The sequence below is a fragment of the Colias philodice genome, chromosome 10 (genome assembly GCF_061535455.1).
Source record: "Colias philodice isolate Cphi_HAF_F1 chromosome 10, ilColPhil1 Martin Lab GWU primary, whole genome shotgun sequence".
Lineage (NCBI taxonomy): Eukaryota > Metazoa > Arthropoda > Insecta > Lepidoptera > Pieridae > Colias > Colias philodice.
This window is the reverse complement of record NC_143095.1, coordinates 9230708-9254857: the sequence shown is the minus strand read 5'-3', so window position 1 is coordinate 9254857 and position 24150 is coordinate 9230708. Positions and strand designations below refer to the sequence as shown.

Sequence of the window (24150 nt, the reverse complement as noted above, 5' to 3'; positions counted from 1 at the left end):
CTTTCCAGAGAGAGGACAATGGACATGTTGCTCGGCGCTCTCCTGTGGACCTATGCTGTTCATAGTAAAAGGATAGCGCAAGCCGCGATCTATCGTAATAGATCGCGGAGTTTTTGACTTGCGTAAAATTGAATATGCGCTCTTAAGTAATAAAAAAAATTGTTTTTTATAGAAGATTGTTGATGTACCCTAATACATACATAGTTTATTTTTTAGCCTAAGGAATAAAATGTACCATGGAAGGTACTTGTTCCCACAACACAGGGAATCCTAGAGTAGGAACAATTCAATTTCTATGCCTCTTATATTTACGAAAAAAAAGTTATTGTTTATTGTTATTTAATTTTCACGGCCGACCCTTTCTATCTCTCTTGCACTTTAAACTATCTCTCCATATACACAATCATCAAATTGTTATGCTTACCTACTTTCACTACGTTTTTTATTTGTACATATTTAATACTTAACAATCGAATTAGCGTCTGGCTAATTAATTTTAAATTATATTATGTTTGAAGAACATAATATGAAAATTACAGACATTCTAAAATAATTTGAATTTTTTATAAAAACGAAATAAAAAATTGCGCATGGCACCTATTTAACAACGAAAAAAACGTCTTGCAATAAAAAAATAATTTGGAAAATCCAAAAGTGCACGCCTCATAATTTTTTTTTTTTAATAAATATTTATTAATTATTATTTTTGTTTATTTAATAACAATTAAACCACATCGAATCAGACCCTGAAAAATGAAAGGGTTCTATTCCTGAGCATATTCAAGCGTAAGAGAAAAAAAAAGACTCGATTAGTAAAGTATTTCGGTCGCTATCGTGTTAACAAGAAAAAGGATCCGCACATACAGACACACGGACGTCCAAGACAGAACTTTTTTAAACTGTTTTTTAACTAGTTTAAATAACAAAAATGACATCAAAAATATCATGAACGTTAAAAATAGTGTTTTTTCTTAATATGTGTGTGTATGTATTATCTTACAAGTGCAATGTATGATACATAAAGACATTTTAAGTTTGAAAAATCAGATGTTTTGCGCGAAGTGACAGTAGTACCATAGACTAATACACTCAAGAAGACTTACAATCGCCATAGTAAAAAACGTAACTCGTTTCTCAGTTCCCAATTTTGTCGATAGATGTCACTCACAGTAGCATTTGGCATTTTTATAAGCTTTTTTATACGTTTAAGAACTAGATGTCGCCTTAGAGCATTAAGTCGGTTTAATGAAGCTAAGAGATGTCGCTACAAAAAAAAATCAATGTGCCAAATAGTATCTTGACGTAAAATATAATACGCAAAAAACGTAAACTATAACGGAAAATATAATACGTAAAATATAATACGCAAAAAAATATTTTTATTTAAATGTTATTTTTTGCTCTGAATCGCGCAAGCGAAATGTTTTCGTTACAGAGCATATATACAACTTTCCGCCATTAATAATCGGGGCCTTTACGGCCGGCCGGTCGAGTAGACTAGTCTCTCCCTTTTTCGATTGAGGAAATCCACCTCCCTACCTCCACATCATTTTGTTTTAGTTTTAAAGATTTAATAAGCGTAAAATAATACTTTCTTCATTTTTGTATTTTGAGTAAACGTAACACTAATAACGGTTAGTTTGACCAGAGGCGACTCGTGACAAAATTGTATGGGTGTTTAATTAAGTATTGGGTAGTTTTTTCGATCTTTGTTGTGTCGGAGAAAACACGTGCCATTGAGATTTTTGTTAATTAAATTGTTGAGAACACTCTTTTTTAGTGTAAACTGGTAGTGATAACCAAATCTGTGATTGTCTCTATATATATATTGGGGTAAGCGTTTATTTACTAACTTTCCTCACCCATCATGAATCCTGATCCTCCCGACCCTGGTAAACCTCCTGACATCCAGGGTGAGGTGATGGAAGCGGAGCACACAAGTAATAAAAGACAGCGGTCAGAGCCATCCGTTGCTGATACAGATATTATCCCGTCTAAAAGACACGTAACAGCTACTAACTACGCGATCGCATCCTCTCAAAGTTTATATGTTGATCCCATTTTATCTAATCCCATTACATATTCCGACAATGACAGTGGTCCGTTTATTGTTTATGTGTCCCGTACAGAGGCCGATCCTGCGGCGGGTCTAACTATTAGGCCGATTAAATTTGGTTCATTCTTGTACAATAATCGTGTAGCTAATATAGCTAAAGATGGAGTTAAAGCTATTGGGCGAAATAAAATTTCTGTACAATTCAATACCGCTTGTGACGCAAATGATTTTATAAATTTCCCCCCTCTTAAAGATTCAAATTACCAAGCCTCCATTCCAACTTTTCACATCACTCGTATGGGCATTGTCAAAGGTGTCCCTACGGAGTGGTCTATGGAAGAATTTATCAGCCATGTGGATTTCCCAGGTGGAAGAGGCAAAATATTGAAAGCCAGACGGCTTAATAAAAAAATTAGAATAGATGGTGTTACTTCATGGTCACCATCTCAAACCGTTGTTTTGACCTTTCAGGGCCAAGTTCGCCCAGACAGAATTTACTGCCTTTTTAATTCCATGCCAGTAGAGGTATACCAATACCCTACAGTTCAATGCTATAAATGCTGTCGGTTTGGACATGTACGCGATCAATGCCGCTCCAAGGAACGCTGTTTCAAATGTTCACAGGCCCACTTGGGTGACTCTTGTCCAACTCTAGAATCTAATGCAACATGCCTTCACTGTACTGGTAAGCATTATGCAACCGATAAGAAATGCCCTGAGCAATCCAGACAAAAGGCCATTAAGCAATTAATGGCATCCGAAGGGATATCATTTGAGGAGGCTTCTAAAGTCATCCCATCAACACGTAGGTCCTACGCTGAGAATACCCAGATTCAGAATACACTATCTGTGAACTCCCAAAGCCTCCCCTCTTCCCAATTTAACCCTCCTATCCAATCAACTCCTAATATTTCATATAGAAAAACTGTCACTCAGACCCCACGTTCCCGCGCCCCTCTTGGTAAGTCTTATGATAAAGCTGTACATCAATCCATCATCCGTGAACCCTCCTCCTCCCTTTCCAATGGTTGTGCTTTCCCTAATACAGGCTCTTCTCCTCCTTTTGATGAACATCTTCTTAATATGTGTTTGTCATTTATAGAAACTTTACTTTCTTACCCCCACCAGTTACCGTCCAACGTTGCCCAAAGATTATCCCGCTTCTCATCAATTCTTAATTATGGATCTAGTGTTTCTACAATGGAACGCTCAGAGTATCCGTCCCAAGAAGCATGAGATTTTCGATTTGATAACCAATCATAAACCTCTGGTTCTTGCTATCTCAGAGACATGGTTATTGCCCGGTTCTCGCTTTAGGGTTCCAGGGTATTCCTGTCTTAGAGATGACAGAGCTGATGGTTATGCTGGCTGCGCTCTGATCTTGAATAACAGTATTTCCTTCTCACACATTTCACTTCCCCACCATGGCTGTAACTTTAATGCAGTTGCAGCTAGAGTTGCTAATATTTCTGTCTTATGTGTTTATATCCCTCATCCCCATTCTAGTTTTATTCCTGAGCTTTCCCTAATCATCTCCTCTCTCCCTCCTCCGATCCTTATTATGGGTGACTTTAACGGGCACCATACTTCTTGGGGTTCGTACATGTGCGACTCCTTTGGATACCTTTTGGTTGACCTCTTTGAAGATCTGAATATGTGTATTATTAACGATTGCCTACCTACACGGAGAGTCTCCCCAGTACAAAACCCTAACACTGTAGTGGACTTAACTATTTGTTCTTCCATTTTAGCTCCTTCCTTTTCATGTTCTACACTTTCCTCTACCCATGGCAGTGATCATTTTCCAATTCTCATCTCCTGCTCCCGCATAGTCCATGTTCCCACTAGAACATTTCCACCTTTGCTCAAATTTAAATTAGGTAATGCTGACTGGGAGAAATTTACTAACTCCCTTGAGTCCAAAATAAGTAACCTCCCAAATGCATCTCTTGAGAATTGTCTGGAATGTTATTCCCTTTTCGTCAACTGTCTCGATGCCACTGCTTCCGAATCCTTTCCGTTGAAATCCTATTCCACATCGTCTATTAAGAAGCTATCTCCTCCCTGGTGGGATCATGAGTGTACTAACGTGGTTAAAGAGCGTAAAGAAGCCGAATTAAATTATAATTCCATTATGTCGAGTGAGAACTTTATTCATTATAAGAAAGTTGCAGCACGCGCTAAACGGCTGCTATCTAAAAAGAAGAAAGAGGGCTGGATTCGATTCTGTGAGAACTTATCTCCCAAAACACCACCATCACTGATGTGGAATAGTATTCGGCGTTTCCGTGGAGCTTTAAATGATAAAAATAGAATATCCAACAATTCAGATATTTGGATTGATGATTTTATTGACAAACTATCCCCACCATTTGTTCCCTCTTTTGACCATTTTCCTTGTGCTCCCCATAATGTAGTATCGCACGACAGTATGGATTGCCCTTTCACCTTGCAAGAACTTATTACGGTTCTTGACGGCTTAAAAGACTCATCCCCTGGGGTTGATGGTATACCATATTCTTTTCTTTGCAAATCTGGCGATCAGACTAAATCTTATTTTCTAAATTTAATTAATATCTTCTTTTTACACGCTATCATTCCCGATTCTTGGAAAACACAGCTTATTATCCCTATTCCTAAACCCGGCAAGGACCCTCTTAGCCCCAATTCCTATAGACCAATCGCACTGTCTTCTACCTTAGCCAAAATCTCTGAACACCTTATTAAAAATCGCCTGGAGTGGCTTGTCGAAAATAGGGGCCTCCTATCTAGTTCTCAATTTGGCTTTAGAAAAGGCTTAAGTGTGCTGGATAGTCTTAGTATTTTAACCACTGACATACGCTCCTCTTTTCACAACAAACAGTACCTAGTGGGTGTATTTTTGGATGTAGTTTCAGCGTACGATAATGTTCTTCTTCCAGTGCTCAGACAGAAAATGTTACAGCTGAGTTTGCCTGAGAGGATGATACATTTCATCTTCAACTTATTAATGTTGAGGACAATACAGGTACGCTCTTCTAAAGATACATCTACTAGACTTATATTCAAGGGACTCCCTCAGGGTTCCGTTTTGAGTCCATTACTATATTCTATCTACACCTGGGATTTGGATAAAGCTATCCCATCTTATTGTAGTGTTTTGCAATACGCAGATGATATAGCGCTATATGCTTCGTCAGAGAATATGGATGTGATTACCTTCAGACTTAACAGTGCTTTAGCTTATCTGGAGAATTGGATGAACGATCATGGCTTGTCACTATCGCCCGGCAAAAGCAATGTAGTTGTGTTCACAAAAAACGTTTGATACCACAGCCAGTTATACTACTTGAAAACTCCTCAATCCCGGTAGTCAACAAGATTAAATTTCTAGGGGTGGTGCTTGACCAAAAGTTGAATGGTATGGCTCACACTAACTACATTTCTCAAAAGTGCGAGAAGGGTATCAATGTTTTACGCTCCTTATCTGGTGTTTGGTGGGGATCACATCCATATTGTCAAAAACTAGTATATAATGCTATCATTCGGAGTCATTTGGATTATGCGTCGTTCATATTAGAACCTTGTAATAAGACAGCTATAGTAAAATTGGATAGAATTCAATACAAATGTCTGCGAATCATTATAGGGGCTATGAAGTCTACCCCAGTCAATGCCCTCCAGGTGGAATGTGTTGACCCTCCCTTACCTCTCCGCCGGCAATATCTGGCAGACAAATATTTCTTTCGGCTAATTCAATTATCTTCCCATCCCCTTCTCCCTAAAATCCGTAATCTCCTTCACATGCTCACCTTAAATAATCTCCGTCGTCCATCTGATTTTCCATGCCTACTTAAAAGCCTTATTAAATTTAATCGCCTCCCGGATCCAACATGCCAATTTAGTATCCATCCTTTATATTCAACTCCGTTTCATGCTTTAGTTTTTAACCCCAACCTTAGTTTGAGTTGTGGTATTCAAAAATATGCTCCCGATTCTAATGTTGCTTTTAATTTTATGGTTGCCTCTCACTGGCGTGGTTATAATCTTTTTTTCACGGATGCATCAAAAGTGGCAAAACATCTTGCTGTAGGGGTTGCTGTATGGCACCATAATTCTAACACTATTTTACAATTTAAATGTCCCCCTCAATCCTCTGTTTTCACAGGTGAAGCCACGGCTATCCTGGAGGCTCTGAATTTTATCAACTCTCATAATCTCCAAAATTCTGTAATCTTTTCAGACTCTCTCAGCTGCCTTCAGACTATTACTTCTAACCCTTTCCGTTCTAAGTCTAAATTTCCTATTATCTTTCTTATTAAATCCACACTTTATGACTGTTTCAGGAAAGGACTTCAAGTAGATCTAGTACACATTCCTAGCCATTCTGGTATTATAGGCAATGAGAAAGCTGACGTTTTGGCTAAATCAGCCATCCAACATGGTACTCTCGAACATTACTACAATTATGCCCATGATCTCTCTTCTCTTTCTAAGGATCGTTTGGATTATACATGGAACAGTCAGTGGAAAAATTCTACTAAAGGGAAATTTTATAGAGATATTCAACCCTCAATTCCATGTAAGCCCTGGTTCTTCCGTTTCCCTAATATAGACAAGCCTACTGTTTCCACCATTTGCCGCCTCCGTTTAGGTCACAATACCACTCCTACCCATTTATTTAAAATTCATGTCCGTGATCATTCTATCTGTGAGTGTGGTTTAGACGAGGGAAGTTACGATCATTTATTCTTTGTTTGCCCAAAGCTTCGTATCTCACTTCTGGATATCCTCCCCCCAGATGTTCCCCTCCCTACTAATTTTAAGTGTTTACTTTGTCTTGTCCCTACCTCATTTGTCAATATCCTATCAAAATTTATCAATTTTAACAATCTAAAATTTTGAACCCCATCCAAGTACCTATATCTATTTTATGTTATGCTTTTGTGATGTGTTGTGTTGTCTATAACTAATATTTGTTCTTTGTCAGGTTATACAGCTCCATGTAAGAAATCTATGAGTAAACAAAACTGAACCATCTCAATCGTGATTTTTCCTTAGCACAGAGTATGCTTAACATGAGCATTAACTTAAACTGACCATCCGTTCAAAACTTGACATTGGCAGAATCCGTCCTCACTGGGATCGGGAGTTGCCATTTGCTAAAAAGAAGAAGAAGAAGAAGAATTAAGTATTGAACTAAAGTCTAAAACAAAGAAAATACAGTAGCGTAAGTAGTAAATTCATTACAAAAAAAAAGCACCACAATAAGGGTGCTATTACAGATTTTTAACAAAAAACGCTATTTTACGGTACAATTTTAACTCAAAGCATGAGAACAAAGTAATATCTTAAATCTTTATATATAAAAATGAATCGCAAAATGTGTTGGTAAGCGCATAACTCGAGAACGGCTGAACCGATTTCGATAATTCTTTTTTTATTATATTCCTTGAAGTACGAGGATAGTTTTTATGTAGAGAAAACGTAAATATGTACCACGGGCGAAGCCGGGGCGGACCGCTAGTTACAAATAATTGGAATATTTCGATTTGCAACAAATAATGTTAACGATATTTTTTATCAGTTAAATAGTTTAAGAGATACATATATCGTAAATACCATTTCAACCGCTATTTTCAAGATGGCGGCCGTGGGACAAGGGTGGCGACCCCACAAACTTGGTTTTAGCTTCACACTGACCCCCCCTACACATCAAAAAAACAAAATTGCGTCCTCTAAAAAATGCAAGGTTAGGGCTAAAAAATGTAACATTTCAATGGATCACTAATAAAAGTAACAAAATGAATTTTTAAAGTTATCTTCTGGAATCAATTTCAATAAAAATATAAAAAAATAATACTATCAAGTATGAAGATGATCTATAAAATGGATTGCGCTATGTTTACGTGATCTTTTGTTTCGCGAAGGACTGAAAATTTCTCTTAACCTCTTATTGGATTCCGTATTTAGGCATTTGATATTCGTATTGGAGTTTAGGTATACGATAAATTTAATTTAAAATTAAAGATATATTAATTGTTAAATGAATGAGCACAACTTTATTATTATTATTTATGGGAGTTCACTGCACCAGCGCTCCTTAGGATGGACCGCCTATTTTTGTCACTTCGTTCATCGCTGTTCGAGAGTGACTTCGTGACCACCATGGACTTAGATCATTAAGTAATCGATAACACTCGCAGGTGTTTCCCCTTTTGTCGAGGTATAAGATTATTCGAATCGAAAAATCTTATGCTTTCATAAAAACTACTTGCGTAATCGATTACAAACACTCTGCGTTTTCCTAGGCTAAAACATCGAAAGGACGTCTGCGAGTGCTCCGCTAAAAATGCCGTTTTGCACTGTCAAGCCTTGCAGAAGCAATTCAAACATGTCGAATATTAAAAAAGATGGAATAACCTTTCATTTGTGTATATTTTTTTAACGTACATTTCTAATTAAATGCAATTTCTAATAATCGTCGATGTATCGTTTAGCGATATGATCAAGACAAATAATCGAGTCGTTTACTCGATCATTGATGCGGCCCCACGAGACTATCATGGAAAGAAAATATACAAATTTAATCTTTATGAACTAAGAGATAAAGTTGAATTTAAAACCCGATAATGAACCGCATTCCTTACGAGTCTATCTTTTAGCCCCTTGACCACCGAGCGGCCCGATCGGACCACGGCCCACGGGCCACGACACAATAGATTTTCTATTGTGTCTGTGATTCCGGGGGCTGAGGCATTAAAGAAATACAAATTTAATCTTTATGATCTAAGTTATAAAGTTGAATTTAGAACGCGATATTGAACCGCACTCCCCACGAGACAACTTGGAATGAAATACAAATTTAATCTTTATGAACTTAGGGATAGAGTTGAATTTAAAAACTCGTCGCTTAAAAGGTCATAAATTTTTACGACTTTCGTGACACAAATTATTTTTGTGAATGTGTGATTGTGTTTCAATAGTGTGAGTTACCTTCCCCGCACCAAAATCAGCAGAAAGTTTAGTTAGAACATTTGCCAGCGTACTCCATCCATTACTTAATGATCTAAGACTATGGACCACGTTGCTATGAACTGTTTTTGTCAAAGAATTACTCGAACAATTAGAGCATAAATTTCTACGTAAGATGTATAGGTGCCCGTAGCTGTATTGATGAGTCTCGTACTTAAAAACCGATAGATGCTGGTTCAAATCATTGCCGTACATCTTTTTTTTTTCCTTTCCCGTATTTTATGGTCATATAAATAATACTGTTTACAAGGGAATAATTAAGAAGAAAAAAGATATAGACATTTTTTTTAACAGAAAATAAAGAATTTAAATAATATATATTACTAGCGGTCCGCCCCGGCTTCGCCCGTGGTACATATTTACGTTTTCTCTACATAAAAACCATCCTCGTACTTCAAGGAATATAATAAAAAAAGAATTATCGAAATCGGTTCAGCCGTTCTCGAGTTATGCGCTTACCAACACATTTTGCGATTCATTTTTATATATAAGACTAGCAGTCCGCCCCGGCTTCGCCCGTGGTACATATTCACGTTTTCTCTACATAAGAACCATCCTCGAACTTCAAGGAATATTATAAAAAAAGAATTAACGAAATCGGTTAATCCGTTCTCAAGTTATGCGCTTACCAACACATTTTGGGATTCATTTTTATATTATAAAGATATACACTACTCTGATCACTATGTCGAATGTTTGTAGTGGGTGTCGAAATCTTATTAAAGGTACTCTCTTCCTTAAGATGCTCCACAATCCTATATAAGTTACTCTATGATGCTCCACCACCGCGTTGCTATGAACTGTATTTATCAAAGAAATACTCGAACAATTAGAGCATAAAGGAGAATGACCACGGGTGGTATCGGTAAAATTTTAGTTGTGCCACGTATTCGTGATATTGTTAATTCCTATTTGTATTTATAATGATCATATGTATCAATATTAAGTCTTAATTATACCGGATAAATTGAAATAATAGTAAAAGTTATTCTTTTGAAACATGTATGACCACGTATGGAATCGGTAAAATACTAGTTGTGTCACGTGTTCGTGATATTGTTAATTCCTATTTGTATTTATAATGATCATATTTATCACTATTAAGTCGTAATTATACCGAATAAATAGAAATAAAAGTAAAAGTTTCTGTTTTGACACATTATATCTATCTCTCTTGCAAGCGTCCTGCGTCATATGTCATAGTTGAATGAATGTGTTCGACGCATTGTTCGACGTTATTTATTTTGAATTATAATGTTTATTACGATTTACTTTTCACATTTGTCTTGTAAATTAAAATATTACCTATGTAATAAATGTAAAACTTAACGTTCATCGTTAGTATAAACTCGATAAAGTATTTTTTTGAAGCGTTGAATAAAACTATTGTTTTATTTTTATTGTCGTGAACTGCGGCTTATTTACATAAAAACTTTAATCGTTTCTAAAAGTACTAACATCAAGCTTTAAATTGAGCTATATTTCATCTTGACACAATAAGTTTGATTGCGATACCAAGTGCCATAGTCACTTGGGCAATCTCCTTTCAATATAAGACGTATAAGTGCCGGTAGCTGTGTTGACTGAGTCTCGTACTTTAAAATCGATAGATGCTGGTTCAAATCATCGCTGTTCATCCACATTTTTTTTTCTTTTCCCGTATTTTAAGGGTCATATAAATAATACTGTTTACAAGAGAATACTTAAGAAGAAAAAAGAAAAGACATTTTTTTTAACAGAAAATAAAGAATATATATAATATACACTACTCTGATCACTATGTTGAATGTTTGTAGTGGGTGTCGAAATCTTATTAAAGGTACTCACTTCCTTAAGATGCTCCACCACCGCGTTGCTATGAACTGTATTTATCAAAGAAATACTCGAACAATAAGAGCATAAATTTCAATGTAAGACGTATAAGTGCCTGTAGCTGTGTTGACTGAGTCTCGTACTTTAAAATCGATAGATGCTGGTTCAAATCATCGCTGTACATCCACATTTTTTTTTCTTTTCCCGTATTTTATGGTCATATAAATAATACTGTTTACAAGGGAATACTTAAGAAGAAAAAAGATATAGACATTTTTTTAACAGAAAATAAAGAATATATATAATATAATTATATTATATACACTACTCTGATCACTATGTCGAATGTTTGTAGTGGGTGTCGAAATCGTAATAGAGGTACTCACTTCCTTAGATGCTCCCTAAAAACTAAAATAATAATTCAAAAACACCGGAGTTTTTAAAACAACGCCCTCTAGATGTAATAATTGAAAATCGATAGTTTGCTGTTTCCTTAGTTCTAAAATTGGTCACTAGGTGGCGCTTTTAAAACTGCAAATTAAATAATAAGCTCAAATGAGAGCGCCATCTAGCAATAAGCTGAAATTACGGGGTACGATCTCTAGTATGACAATCATCAGTCCTCTTTAGATTCTATTAGTCCATGGTAGTACCCACCTCAACGCTTCGCTTATGAGGCGTGCAATTATGTCATATGGATAGATCTAAAGGCAAAAGATTAAAAATTACGCGTTAAAAAATGACTTTAAATTAAGGATATTTTCCTGTGCAGATAAGATGCGCACTACTAAACGCAACCACTGCGGCCAGCCAGACAGCCCGGACTCTAACCGAAATAGCAAGAGAACAGTATATCAAAAAACCAACTATACTAAAATGACTTTTTTTTAAACGTTACTAGCTGCCGTACCATAAATGTAACTTACGGCGCAAAATTTTGCCGCGCGGGGCGCGAGCGCGGGTGGGGGGCACTAGCTCACTTCTAGTCGCAATGGATCACTTCACGGAGCCGCAACGCGCTTACTGCGTGAAACAGTTTTATTTAAACAACTTTTCGCTCACTACTGTGAGACGCTTATTTCGCGTTGAATATGGTTTACACGACTTAAGTCAGTGTCCAAGTGCTTCTTTAATAAAGAAATGTGTGAAGAAGTTCGAAGGGACGGGGTCTACACTAAATGTGAAACAAACCGTCGGCCCGCGGACTTCTCGGAGCGAAGAGAACGTGCAGCAAGTTTCCGCTTCTGTTCGACGTGATCCACATTACATCTTAATTCTGCCGAGTATGTGAAAATGTTACGCGAGTTCTTAGCACCGATGCTATTGGAATTTGCTGGCTAAAATCGTAACGCATGGTTTCAACAAGATGGAGCCACGTGTCACACATCGAACGAGTCCTTGCCGGTGGTCAAAGACATGTTTCCGGAAAAGCTGATATCCAGATGAGGTGACATCCCATGGCCACCCAGAAGTCCAGATCTATCCCCAGCAGACTTCTTTTTATGGGGTTATTTAAATAGTCGTGTCTACATTGATAAACCGAATACACTGCGTCAACTTAAAGAAAAAATCACCGAAGAGATGTCGGCGATCTCGCGGTCTCTTTGCAGAAGAGTATTCGAAAACTTCAGGACTCGCTTAGATGAGTGCAAAAATCGAAACGGTGGTCATTTAGACGAAATAATTTTAAACAAGTGATAACTGCGTTAAAAACAACCGACTACAAACTTGCACTTGCAACATTTACAAATACAGACAAAAATGCTCATAAAATAAAAACTACTGGACCTATCCGAATAAAATTTTTATGGGATTATATTTTCGAAGAGAATCACGTAAATCGGTTCAGAAACCTCGGAGTAATAGGTGTAATAAATAAAAAAAAACATACCGGCCGATTTGATAATCTCCTCCTTTTTTTGAAGTCGGTTAAAAATAAATTACAACTAATTAGCTTTCTCGTAAAGAAACGATTTCTAAAATATGTAAAATGGTTTTTTTATACGATTTTTTCAAATATTAACTAATACATGGCCCACCCTGTATGTGATAAAATTCAAGACAGACAAGTCTGCTTCGATGGAACCAAATTATAGCGTAAATAAAATATTCACGGAGGAACAAGAAACAAGTCTAAAGTCTTATATTCTTGATTGTGCTAACAAATTTTATGGTTTAAATACCAAAGAGTGTAGAAAACTCGCCTTGCAAATGGCGGAAATAAATAAACTGGCATCCCCTATAAGTTGGAAAGAAAGGGGAATGACGGGTAGGGACTGGCTACGTGGCTTTAAAAAAAGGCACCCTGATTTATCTATTAAAAAAGCTGAAGCGTGTAGTATTGCACGAGCCACATCATTCAATCCAACGAATGTCAAATCATTTTTTGACAATCTTCAAGAAGTTTATATGGAAGATTTCCTCAATTTGGTGACGGCATTTATTTAATTCATGCGCCGATAGCGTCATCTAGCAAATATATCACAATTTGTGTGTTCAAAACAATAATATTAGTGGCCACAATATACGATTTGACGCCAATTTTAGGTAAATTATGAACAGAGTTAAAAAATTTGAAGCTAATAGAACATAATATTTTCATGTCCATAGATTGATTTTGATAGCTAAATATACATTTTAATTTATTTATTTAATTACAGATTTAGAAGTCACACCGCGAAAAAGAAAATTGATTAAAAGAATACATTTGTTAAAACGTAAAATTAAATTCTTGCGAGAAGGAAATAAAGGCATATATACGCAACCATGGCAGAAAGACTCAGGGAAAATGGTGGACACCTTTGGAAAAAGCCTTAGTTATTGCTATATATAAAAAAATCTCCTCGCGTTTTTAGACATTTACAACATTTAATGGAATTACCAAGCATCAGAACTCTGCAATCTCTTCTTCAAAGCATAGAATTGGAGCCAGGAATCAGCCAAACTATCATGGATCATTTGAAGAAGAAAACTGCAAAATTAAATGAAATAGGGTGTGCGCTTTCGCTTTGCTCTTCGATGAAATAGCTTTGAAGAAGCGTCTAATCTTCAATTCCAGGACGGATAAAGTAGTGGGGTTTGTAGGCGAAAATCAGTACAGATCTTCAGAAACAGCTGATCATGCTTTAGTTTTTATGCTTCAAGGTCTCCATAAAAAACTAACCATCAAAAGAACTAATTATAGACTCATATCAATTCTTTCCACCTTAGCCAAGATATTTGAGTCGTTCATTTGTCCATCTCTTTCTAACCATTTCAAACAATTTCTCTCTTTTCACCAACATGGTTTTGTTCAGCATAGATCTACTATGACCAACTTGACAGAGTTTACCGAAACCATTATCAACGAGCTGGACTCAAATAAACAAGTCGACACTATTTACGCTGACTTAAGCAAAGCTTTTGACAGGGTTCCACATCACATCTTGCTGCAAAAATTATGTGGATATGGACTCTCACCGATGTTTCAAAGCGGTCGTACATTTTTTGTTGCTGTTAACGGGTTTGATGCTTCGCCACACAGTGTTACCTCGGGAGTTCCTCAAGGTTGGCACCTTGTTCCCTGTTCTTTTCAATTTCTTCGTTAATGACATTCCAGAAATATTAGAAAATTCTCGTTGCTTCATGTGTGCTGATGACCTCAAGTTCTATAGAATTATTGATTGCTTTGAGGACGCATTGAAACTACAAAAAGACCTTGATAAGCTGGTCTGGTGCTTTAGCAATGGTATGGAATTAAACACTGAAAAATGCCTTTTCATCCGCTTTGCTAGAAAATCTAAAATTATTCCTTTCAAATATCAGATAAACAATATGATAATCAAGGAAAATTCTGTCACAAAAGACTTGGGAGTGCTATTTGACACTAAGCTAACTTTTATTAATCACCTTGTATATGTTACGAATCGTGTTTCAAAGATGTTGGGTTTTATTGTGAGAAACTCTAAAGGATTTCAAAACACCAAAACTAAAATTATGTTATACAACAGTCTCGTACGTAGCATTATTGAATACTGTTCGGTTGTCTGGAGACCACATTACGCGACTCACATTTTAAGACTAGCACGTAGGTATACAAAAGAAATTCTTATGGCACCTGAGTTTCTCTTGCAGGTTATCTCGCAAAAGGTTCACCTCTTACCAAAGGCGTTTGTCGCATTTTCACATTTTATCTCTAGAAAACCGTTTTATATTTTCAGATATTATTTTTGTCACCAAAATTTTCCAGAATAAAATTGATTGTCCGCAACTCTTAAATAAATTTCATCTCAGAGTTTTTACTAGGTACCCGCGTAATAAAATTACACCTTAGGTAGGACCGTATTTGGCCGAAATTCACCCATTTGTAGATTAAGTAAGCTGGTCAACGAGCATGCCAATTTTATTGATATTTTTCACGACAATTGTAATAAGATCCGCAAGTATTTAAAGGAATTATCTTAATATTGTTTCTTTTATTATTTATTTTTTTGCTTTTGTGTACCACATAGTGACTTGACTCAAAAGTCATGTTGTGTTATCCTGTAAATGTTTGTCACAATTGGAATTTCTTTTTTGTTATATTATGTACCCTAGCTATAAGTATTGTTGTGACTAATGTTGGATGACCTAATTAAATAAAATTAAAAAATAAAATAAATCAGCAATGAGATGCAGAATCTCCGCACTGTCGATCGGAACGTTGGTGAAGATCTACAGGACTATTATCGACGATTTGTCGCACTCGGGAATATACGAAACTATACCGCAATGACTCGACTCGCTCCTGCTGAGAGAGTAGAAGGACAAGTCAACCTTCTCGGAGAGTATCCACCTCCAGTCAACCTACGGTATCCAGTTTATCACATGCGAGATGAATTGGCCGCAGCGTACGACGTGACAAGTGATTATGCTGGGATCTGTCAGATAATGTACGCTATGTGAGTGCAAGAAGGAAAACTTAAACCCGTCCGGTGTATAAAATTACGTAAAACTATACAAACGCGTGCTGTTGACATATGACAGATAATATGTTTACGCGCGTGAAGTACTTCTTTTTGGTGATTTTTATTTCGTATTTTTTGTACGTATTACTAAAATATAGCATTATTTTTGAAAATTGCATACCATCTGTACTTAATGTAAAACTAAACGTATCTCAGAGACTATTAAATAGTCTCTGAGATACGTTGATCAATTCTTCATCTGACTCGTCCTCATCCAGATCATCGTCAAGTTCGGACTCGGAGCATGAAACTCATCTGACTACTTCAATGTCTAGGAACGACATGGATGACAACGACAACGGTGATGAAAATAACGAAAATATCCCTCCCGAAGAACAGCTCAATATAAAATCCCAGGTATTGGTAAAATCATGTTCTCTTAATCTATACATATAAATAACTCGCCCAAATATTATATGTTAGTTTATTATAAGGTATTTATTGTTGGTATGTAAACAGAGGCCCTGTTTACATTATTTAAGATCTTTCAATGTAAATATTGCCTGAAATAAATGGATTATTATATTATTTATTTATTACTGTAATAAGTATACTATAAGTGACTTTTTATTTCAGGAATCACGCACTCGTAGAATGCAAGATACTCGAAACTATCAGATATCTCCTCTTTATACGGACGAAAGTGATGTTGACCTGAGTGATACTGATCCGACTTTCATTAATACGGAACCATCAAGACGCATGAATTATTTACTTAATAAATGAATTTTCCTCTAACAGCTTATCTGAATCCGGCATGGCTGAAACTTCTCCTAATATAGGGCGCAAGCGCACAAGAAACCCTTCAAAATGGAAACAAAACGTAATTAAACGTTTGCGTAATAAAGGTAAATCTTATGCGTCACAATCACAGAAGAAAGTTTCAGCGCGGTGCCTCAAACAACCTTGCATGGATAAATGCAGACTTAAATGTGTTGATAAAATTAATATCGATGACAGGTATGAGATGTTTACTAATTTCTCGAATTTAGGAGACTTAGCTAAGCACAGAGCATACATAAATTCGTGTATTACTGACATTGAGCCTAAATACAAATACACGAATGCCGTGCAACCTAGACACAATAATAAAGCATATCATTTTATTCTCAACGGTACTAAAATCAGAGTCTGCAAAACATTTTTTAAGGGAACTTAAGATATAACTGACCGCATGACATTATTGAAAATTCAGACTAAAATCAATGAAAATAGCATGATGTTAGACGATTTAAGAGGGAAGCATAGAAACCATAGAAAAATAGATGATCAATTACGAATTGCCATTAAAAACCACAACAATTCTATTCCCAGAATAGAATCGCATTATTTAAGGGCCTCCACTTCAAGAGAGTACATAGAAGGCAGCAAAACAATAAAAGATTTATATGCTGATTTTGAATTACAACAACGACAGGAAAATAAAGAAGCCGGAACATACATAATTTATTTATTTATTTATTTCTTTGTAATCATACAGCATTACAATAAGTACCTAACAATTTTTAATATATTAGTACAGAACTAAGAGCCAATTAAGATTACTACTTAGTTAAGTTAATTTTTTAAATGACATATTATAAAATATTTACAACCGAATTTAACCTTGGATTTTTTGCGCCAAAAAAAGATCAATGCGATCTATGTACCTCCTACAACAATTCAAACGCCGAACAAACGTCCGATTTAGAAGAAAATTATAATAGACATATAGAAGAGAAGAATTGTAGTAGAGTTGAAAGCTTAAAAGGGCTGATAGACGTACGAACTTTAAAATCGCGGTTTTAAAGTTCGCGTACTTACTCGGCTCGACGTCGGTGACACACGCAAGAGCTTGGTCAGTAGCTTCTCGCGTGTCACCGATATCGAATATCGCTATGTCATCAACGGAGGAAATTTTATGTTATTCAGGAATAATATTATATTATATTCATAAAACGAAAAGACGAAATCGGCAAAAGTGGGTGAAAAACTGGCTAACCAAAAGAGATCGTCTATCCCACGTAAATTTGCTAAAGGAGTAACGTGAAGAGAAGGAAGACTTTCGTAATTATTTAAGGATGCCTGAGCCATTATATAATGAACTTTTGCGTTTAGTTACACCTTGTATGAGAGAAGCAATTTCACCACATGAACGTTTAAGTGTGACTTTGCGGTTTTTGGCTACTGGCGGAACATATACAGATTTAATGTATTTATCAGCAATATCCAGACAATCGTTGGGATATATTATTCCAGAGACCTGTGATGCAATATACTCTGTACTGAAGGAATATTTAAAAGTATGTATAAGGGTGGATTTCCCGCGGCGCGGCAAGGCTGAAAACTATCCTATTTTTTCAAGATATTGTTTTTATTTTTTGTTTTAATCGTAAAGCACAATGTTTATAATATGGCCCTATCATTATAGTTTAAAAATAATTATTATTTTCCAAGAAAATGAAGTAAATATAGGCGATTTCCAATTTTGGTGGCTTGTCGCCGACCTACTTCACTCAATATCAAGATCGATTAACTAAAAACTAGACGTAGGATTCGATTTAAATTTTTATGTAGTGTTTTATAATAGTTGACCATTCAAAATATATCAATTTAATTATATTAAGAACTATAGTATAGTTTTACAGGCACAATTTAGGTCTGTCGCCGAGAATTTTCTAATTTTGGTGTCATTTACAAAACGATATTTCTACAAAACACCAGTGATTCCTAAAGCATACAAATTACGTTATGCACTTCATTTAGCCATGCGCTAACCGGCTTAGCAGGTGGTTGTGTGCTGTGTCGTACCAGTTTCCCGCCAAAAATGTAAGTAAACAGTTTCATTGCAACACCCCCGATTTTATGCAATTTTGGTGTACTTAAATAATCATACTTGTGACAGTAATATTTTATTGTTATTTTGAGTACTAGTAGAGTTTTGGTTTGTTTATTGTTTAGTAAAAATGTTATTATTTTAGTACACGTAGTTTTTTTTTTAAGAATTTTTTTCTTGCAATTTCCAATTTTGGTGGGACAATTTTGGTGGTTTTGGTGGCATTTTTAGACCCACCAAAATTGCTTCCTTACACCAAAATTAGAAAATTCAAATAAAAATGTTTATTTACTAAAACCAACATTGCTTCATGAGACCAAAATTATAAAATCAATTAATAAATCGAATTATATACAATCATACAATCATACAAATCACAAAAAATGCTGATATTTTCACAGTAAACTCTATAAGGGACCCTACATAACACTATTTTTTTATCCTGTAGATAGATATTTTCAAATTAAGAAGGTATTCTGTTACAGGAATCCAAAGAAAAAAACTAAACAAACTAGAGCAGAGCAGTTACAAAGAAAGAGAGAAAAGAAAACATCAGAAAAGATCCTCTCAAGCTTGAAGAACTGAGAAGAAAAGAACGCGAAAGATACCACAGAAAGAAAGCTGAAGGCAAAATTGTACCGTTGTCCGAATTACCACCTCGAGCCCGTAGACTGAAACAGAGACGAAATTATATTAACTTCAAAGCGTACTGTGAAAGAAAAAAACGAAGAGGTTTACCTTCAATACTGTCCAGCTACATTCCACTACATAATTTACCCATCGAAACAACGTCACAGCCTACGTCACAGCAAACACATCAGCCAATTTCAAATTCACCTCGAGTTTTGCGATCCCATAACAAAAGTCTTACTTTTACCGTTGAAGCTGCTCCTGCTGCTCCGATTGAAGAAACTTTATCCATCGATGCTATTCAAAGAAGCACACCCGTTAATGAGACCGCTTCTCCATTTATAAGTCCCAACATAAGCTGCATATACTCTCCCAGTTCTATGTCTGGGCGAAACAGTCCACAGTCAGATATTTCTACAAGTAGCATCTTTAAACGAGAACTGAACAACCAACTTAGAAAATACCGAGAACAGAAAAAGTCCAAAATAATATTACTTAAGAAAGCTCTTCTGAAGGAACAACAACAAAAGTTTTTGTATAGAAAAAGACTTGAGAGGTTGGAAAAAAAGATGAAGATAAGTCCAAAAAAGGTTGGGTGTAGCAAACGTATGGTAAGTCCTAAATCAATCAGTCCTAAACAAAAAAGACTACGCAATATTGTGAAAAACTTCTTTGAAGATGATGAAAATAGTCGAATTTGTCCGGGCAAGCAAGATTATATAACAAGAGGTGGATTGAGAAAGCAAAAACGATATTGGAATGATTCTCTAAGAAATTTACATCGAAAATGTTGATTATCCTACCTTTATAATGAAAGTTTATTTAAAGTATAAGAAGTCCCAGTAATTCGTTATTCTTGTAATAAGAAATCTTTATATATTTGTGTTATTTTAACGGTAGTAACCGTGATTGTACTGTGATTGATTATTTGAAGAATTACATAAAATAATTAACATGTTTCCTATTAATTTTTAAGTAACTTACACTACACTCCTTACTCCGTTGTAAAAGAGCTGGACTGTTGAAAATAAAAGACTGTAATTAACTGTAACTTGTGGGAATAATTAATAATAAATGATAATTACAAATTATATGCACAACATATTATTTCATTCGGTTAGTATCACAAAAAGTTCTTTTATACTTTTATCACGAACCATAAATAATGTTAGATTATTAATGGTACATTTTTTTTTTAATAAAATTTGTTGCCCAGTCATGGGATTATCTTTCAAACTAGACAATCATATTAAGATTATATTTTTTTTAAATATGCTACATATTCGGTTAGTCTTTAAAATATATAAGTAGGTACAGCCATTAGGATTCATCTTTATATACTAGTATACCGAATATGTAGCATATTTAAAAAAAATATAATCTTAATATGATTGTCTAGTTTTAAAGATAATCCCATGACTGGGCAACAAATTTTATTAAAAAAAAAATGTACCATTAATAATCTAACATTACTAAGTTGGGCTACGAAAATATGCATTGCTATTTTTGGTCAGAATGTGACGCAAAGCGCGGTGCTACTGAAACCGGTTCGTGTGTTTGGATGTATTTGAAGGCTTTATGTGAATAGGACGATGATGAAAAAGAAATCATATTCTATTCCGACAACTGTGCGGGTCAGAATAAGAATAAGTATATAACTTGTTTACATTTATTTGCCGTCCAAAATTTAAATATAAAAAGTATTACGCACAAGTTTTTGATCAGGGGTCATACCCAAAACGAAGCTGACAGCGTACACAGTCTGATTGAAAAAGAAGTTAAAAGAAACCTTAAGTCGGGTCCCATATACACTATACAGGGTTTCAGGTTAAGAGCGTGTAGTAGGGGTCAAAACAAACTGATTTGATCTTATAATACCATATCCAAAAGTTAGCCATTGAAGAGATATTGCAATTTTAATTTTTTTGAAGTGAAAACTTCTTTAGCGGCGTTGGGTATAAAATCTTAAACTCGCGTCAGGACACGTGACCTGATCGAAAAAGCGTAAGACGGATGGATATCAAACATGCTCAACGTTAATAATCAAGTTTTCACTTCTGCCGGCACTCCCGGAGTGCACTGTGCAACCCGTCTTTTTATACTTATTTGGTCTGGGTTTTTTTGTTCACCATCAAGAACAAATTCCAATGTTCTATAATACAACTATTCCTTTATATACTATATTATTCAGTGCTATTGCACTTTCTCTTATAATTTTGGGCAGAAGATTAATTCTGAACAGAAGAAATAAGAATGAAGAAAGAAGCCAATCAAGCAAGAAGCCTCGCCAAGAACAAACGTATGCTGAACCAAGCCAAGACTGTGGAAAGCTGCCAATGACATTTTTTCCTGTCGTTCAAAAATAGTCCTTGAACTAAGGGGGGAGGTGTTAAATACCACCAAGCCTATCATCCGAAGATACTTACACTTAGAAGATTCAAGATAGTAAAATCTACAAGTTAATATCGCCTCTATACCATTACATAATCTTTGGTATATTTTATGGTCGCCTCTGCGTATAATACCCCAGCCACACGACTCGATGAGTGGTATGGGAAGTGACGAGGGAAGTAGGCAGGGACGTAGTGTGGCCACGTTACTCGTCATGCCACTCGTCGTGCTCATCGTCCTGCTCACTGCTCCCTATTTTGTCGGCTTTTGCGCGCGAGTCAAAGGACCGGCAATACGAGTGCGAATTAGGAATAGGCGTCATGGAATCAACGGACTAGTTAAATTAACCGTCTATATGTACACTCAACGATTTGACTAGTCCATCGCTCACCAATGCACTAGTTGCATTCAACGGCTAAACAGTCTTATTGATAAGAATAAATTCTTTTCTTTGAAGTTTTAAAAAAAAATATTTTTGGTTTACAAGACCAATGTTTTGAATTTAAACTATAAAAACAAACGATAATAAGTTTTTTAGTAATACTTTTTTTAGGGAGTATAATTTTTGTAAGAAAGCATAAACATTTATTAATTGTTTTATTGAGATTAGAATTTATTGTTTTAAGGGCGCTCCACATTCACGCGCAAACGCGCAAATTGCGCGCGAAAGCGTGAATGTGGAGCCGATTCGCATATTTTTCACGGGTTCGCGCCTTGTTAACCACTTTTTGTCGGTTTTTGGCCCGCGTCAAAGAGCCTGCGAACGCGCGAAAGATGCGTAAACACATCACGACTCCACATTCGCGCGCTACTCGAGGACGAGAACGGTCACAAAAAATAATCCAATTGTGCAAAATGTCTGTTAATTGGACAAACGAATTAGAAAAAGCTTTTCTGGAACAGATACAAATGGAACCAGTTTTATGGAATAAAAGTTTAAAAGACTATAAAAACGAACTAAAAAATCATGACGCATGGAAGCGTATTAGCACTATCATGGAAATACCCGTGGATGAATTGAAAACAAAAAAAACTAATTTATTTTCCAGCTACAGAAATTACAAAAGTAAAATAAAAAAATCTGAAAAATCGTGAGCAGGTGCCGATGACGTGTATAAGCCAATTTGGTTTGGATATGATATAATAGACAGTATGATTGGTGATACACCAAAAAAAAACAACAATCAATACGGTAAGTAAATTATACTTTATTCAGATATTACATGAGTGATGATAATTATCTGCTAAAATAATTGGTGAATTGGTTTCTTATTTCCGTGGCGTTAAGAGGTGGTCTGCGTGGTACATGTGGCAAATAACGAACAGCACATGTCATCTCCACTTCTTGCCTCCACGAGCCAGGTTGCACAAGCATATCGCTGTTGTCATAAAGGTCGATAGTTCCATGTGGTGTATACACATGTAAGGATGTACTGCTTCGCCTTAAGAAATTATGAAGTAATATACATGTCAATTGTTACGATACCAGCTTTTTCTGGCTGTAATTGAATTGGTTTCTTAAACACACGGAATTTTGTCACCAATATGCCAGAAGTATTTTCTACCACGACTCGTGCTCTAGATAATGTTTGGTTAAATTTACGTTTTGGAGATCCCATGTCGTAATTTCCTGGATATGGTTTCATAATATACTCAGAAAGGGCAAAAGCTCCATCTCCCAAAAAAACGTAGGGTATTTCGATATCTGAACCCAGTAGAGGCCGTGGTGTGATTAATGATGTAGAATTGTTAGAGATTGAAAACAGATTGTTCGAATCGTTTGAAAAACAACCTACTGTCTATGTCGCAGGTTATTTGGCTTCGGTGGTACTAAAAAAAATCAGATGGCAATGCGAGAAATGCACGCTAAGTTTAAAAATTGAAAACCTATAGTAGAGCCATTTAAATAGGCAACATTTGACAGTTCAACAAAATTCAACAACGTAACCTAGTAACGACGACATAGAATAACATGATATTTCGTTTTGTTAGAACTGCACATTTGCTTAACTTTTTTCAATTACGATTACATATTTATAATAATAATGACCGATGCAACTAATTTTAAGATTTGATTTTACTGATAAACCATTCTAAACATAATAAACATTTTCTTATTTAAAGAACTGACGTCGCTACAATTTTGTGTCAATAAACCTTTTTTCTTTATAAATACCAGAGACGTTACTCTAAAAATCGAAATCTGACATCTAGAATCGAATGCATTGGTTACTTGGGAATAAAAGTCATCATAAATTATTGACATGTGTTTCAAGTTCGATTGACAATTGTTTCAAGTCCGTATCGATTAATTCGCTTTAATCGATGTTTTTAAGCAGGTTACCACCCTATGAAGATAAAATTGATAGACGTCAAATGTTGCCTATTAAATTGGCTCAACTATAGAGCAATGTGATACCGTCAGATCTGGCAACTTTGCCAAGGGT

At 35.7% G+C, this 24150-nt stretch overlaps 2 protein-coding genes and 1 long non-coding RNA gene across 5 annotated transcripts in view; all 3 read left to right on the top strand.

The window, feature by feature from the left end:
- Nucleotides 1–16593, top strand: part of LOC149485381 (uncharacterized) — a 33972-nt gene extending 17379 nt beyond the window's left edge. Inside the window, exons 3-4 of the long non-coding RNA XR_016316147.1 lie at nt 16143–16224; nt 16444–16593. This is a non-coding gene — a long non-coding RNA (uncharacterized LOC149485381). The remainder of the gene's footprint in view (nt 1–16142; nt 16225–16443) is intronic.
- LOC149485382 (uncharacterized) lies at nt 1831–4175 on the top strand. Its single transcript, XM_089700139.1, has one exon. It carries the CDS (start codon nt 1868–1870, stop codon nt 3290–3292), a length of 1425 nt encoding a protein of 474 aa, XP_089556265.1. The 5' UTR covers nt 1831–1867; the 3' UTR covers nt 3293–4175.
- Nucleotides 16594–17458: 865 nt separating the features above from the next.
- LOC149485380 (uncharacterized) overlaps nt 17459–24150 on the top strand; it is an 11281-nt gene continuing 4589 nt past the window's right edge. The window contains exon 1 of one of the 3 annotated variants that reach the window (XR_016316212.1): nt 17459–18149. Coding sequence is in view for 1 of the 3 variants with exons in the window: in XM_089700224.1 (XP_089556350.1) it covers nt 22856–22895 (40 nt within the window). In the remaining 2 variants the exon portion in view is untranslated. Of the gene's footprint in view, nt 18150–22764; nt 22896–24150 lie in introns of those variants that run through there. The other 2 variants (XM_089700224.1, XR_016316213.1) reach the window with 2 other exon arrangements.

Bases quoted from the DNA above. Each gene is read 5' to 3' on its own strand.
- LOC149485382 (XM_089700139.1), top strand. From the start codon at position 1,868: ATGAATCCTGATCCTCCCGACCCTGGTAAACCTCCTGACATCCAGGGT.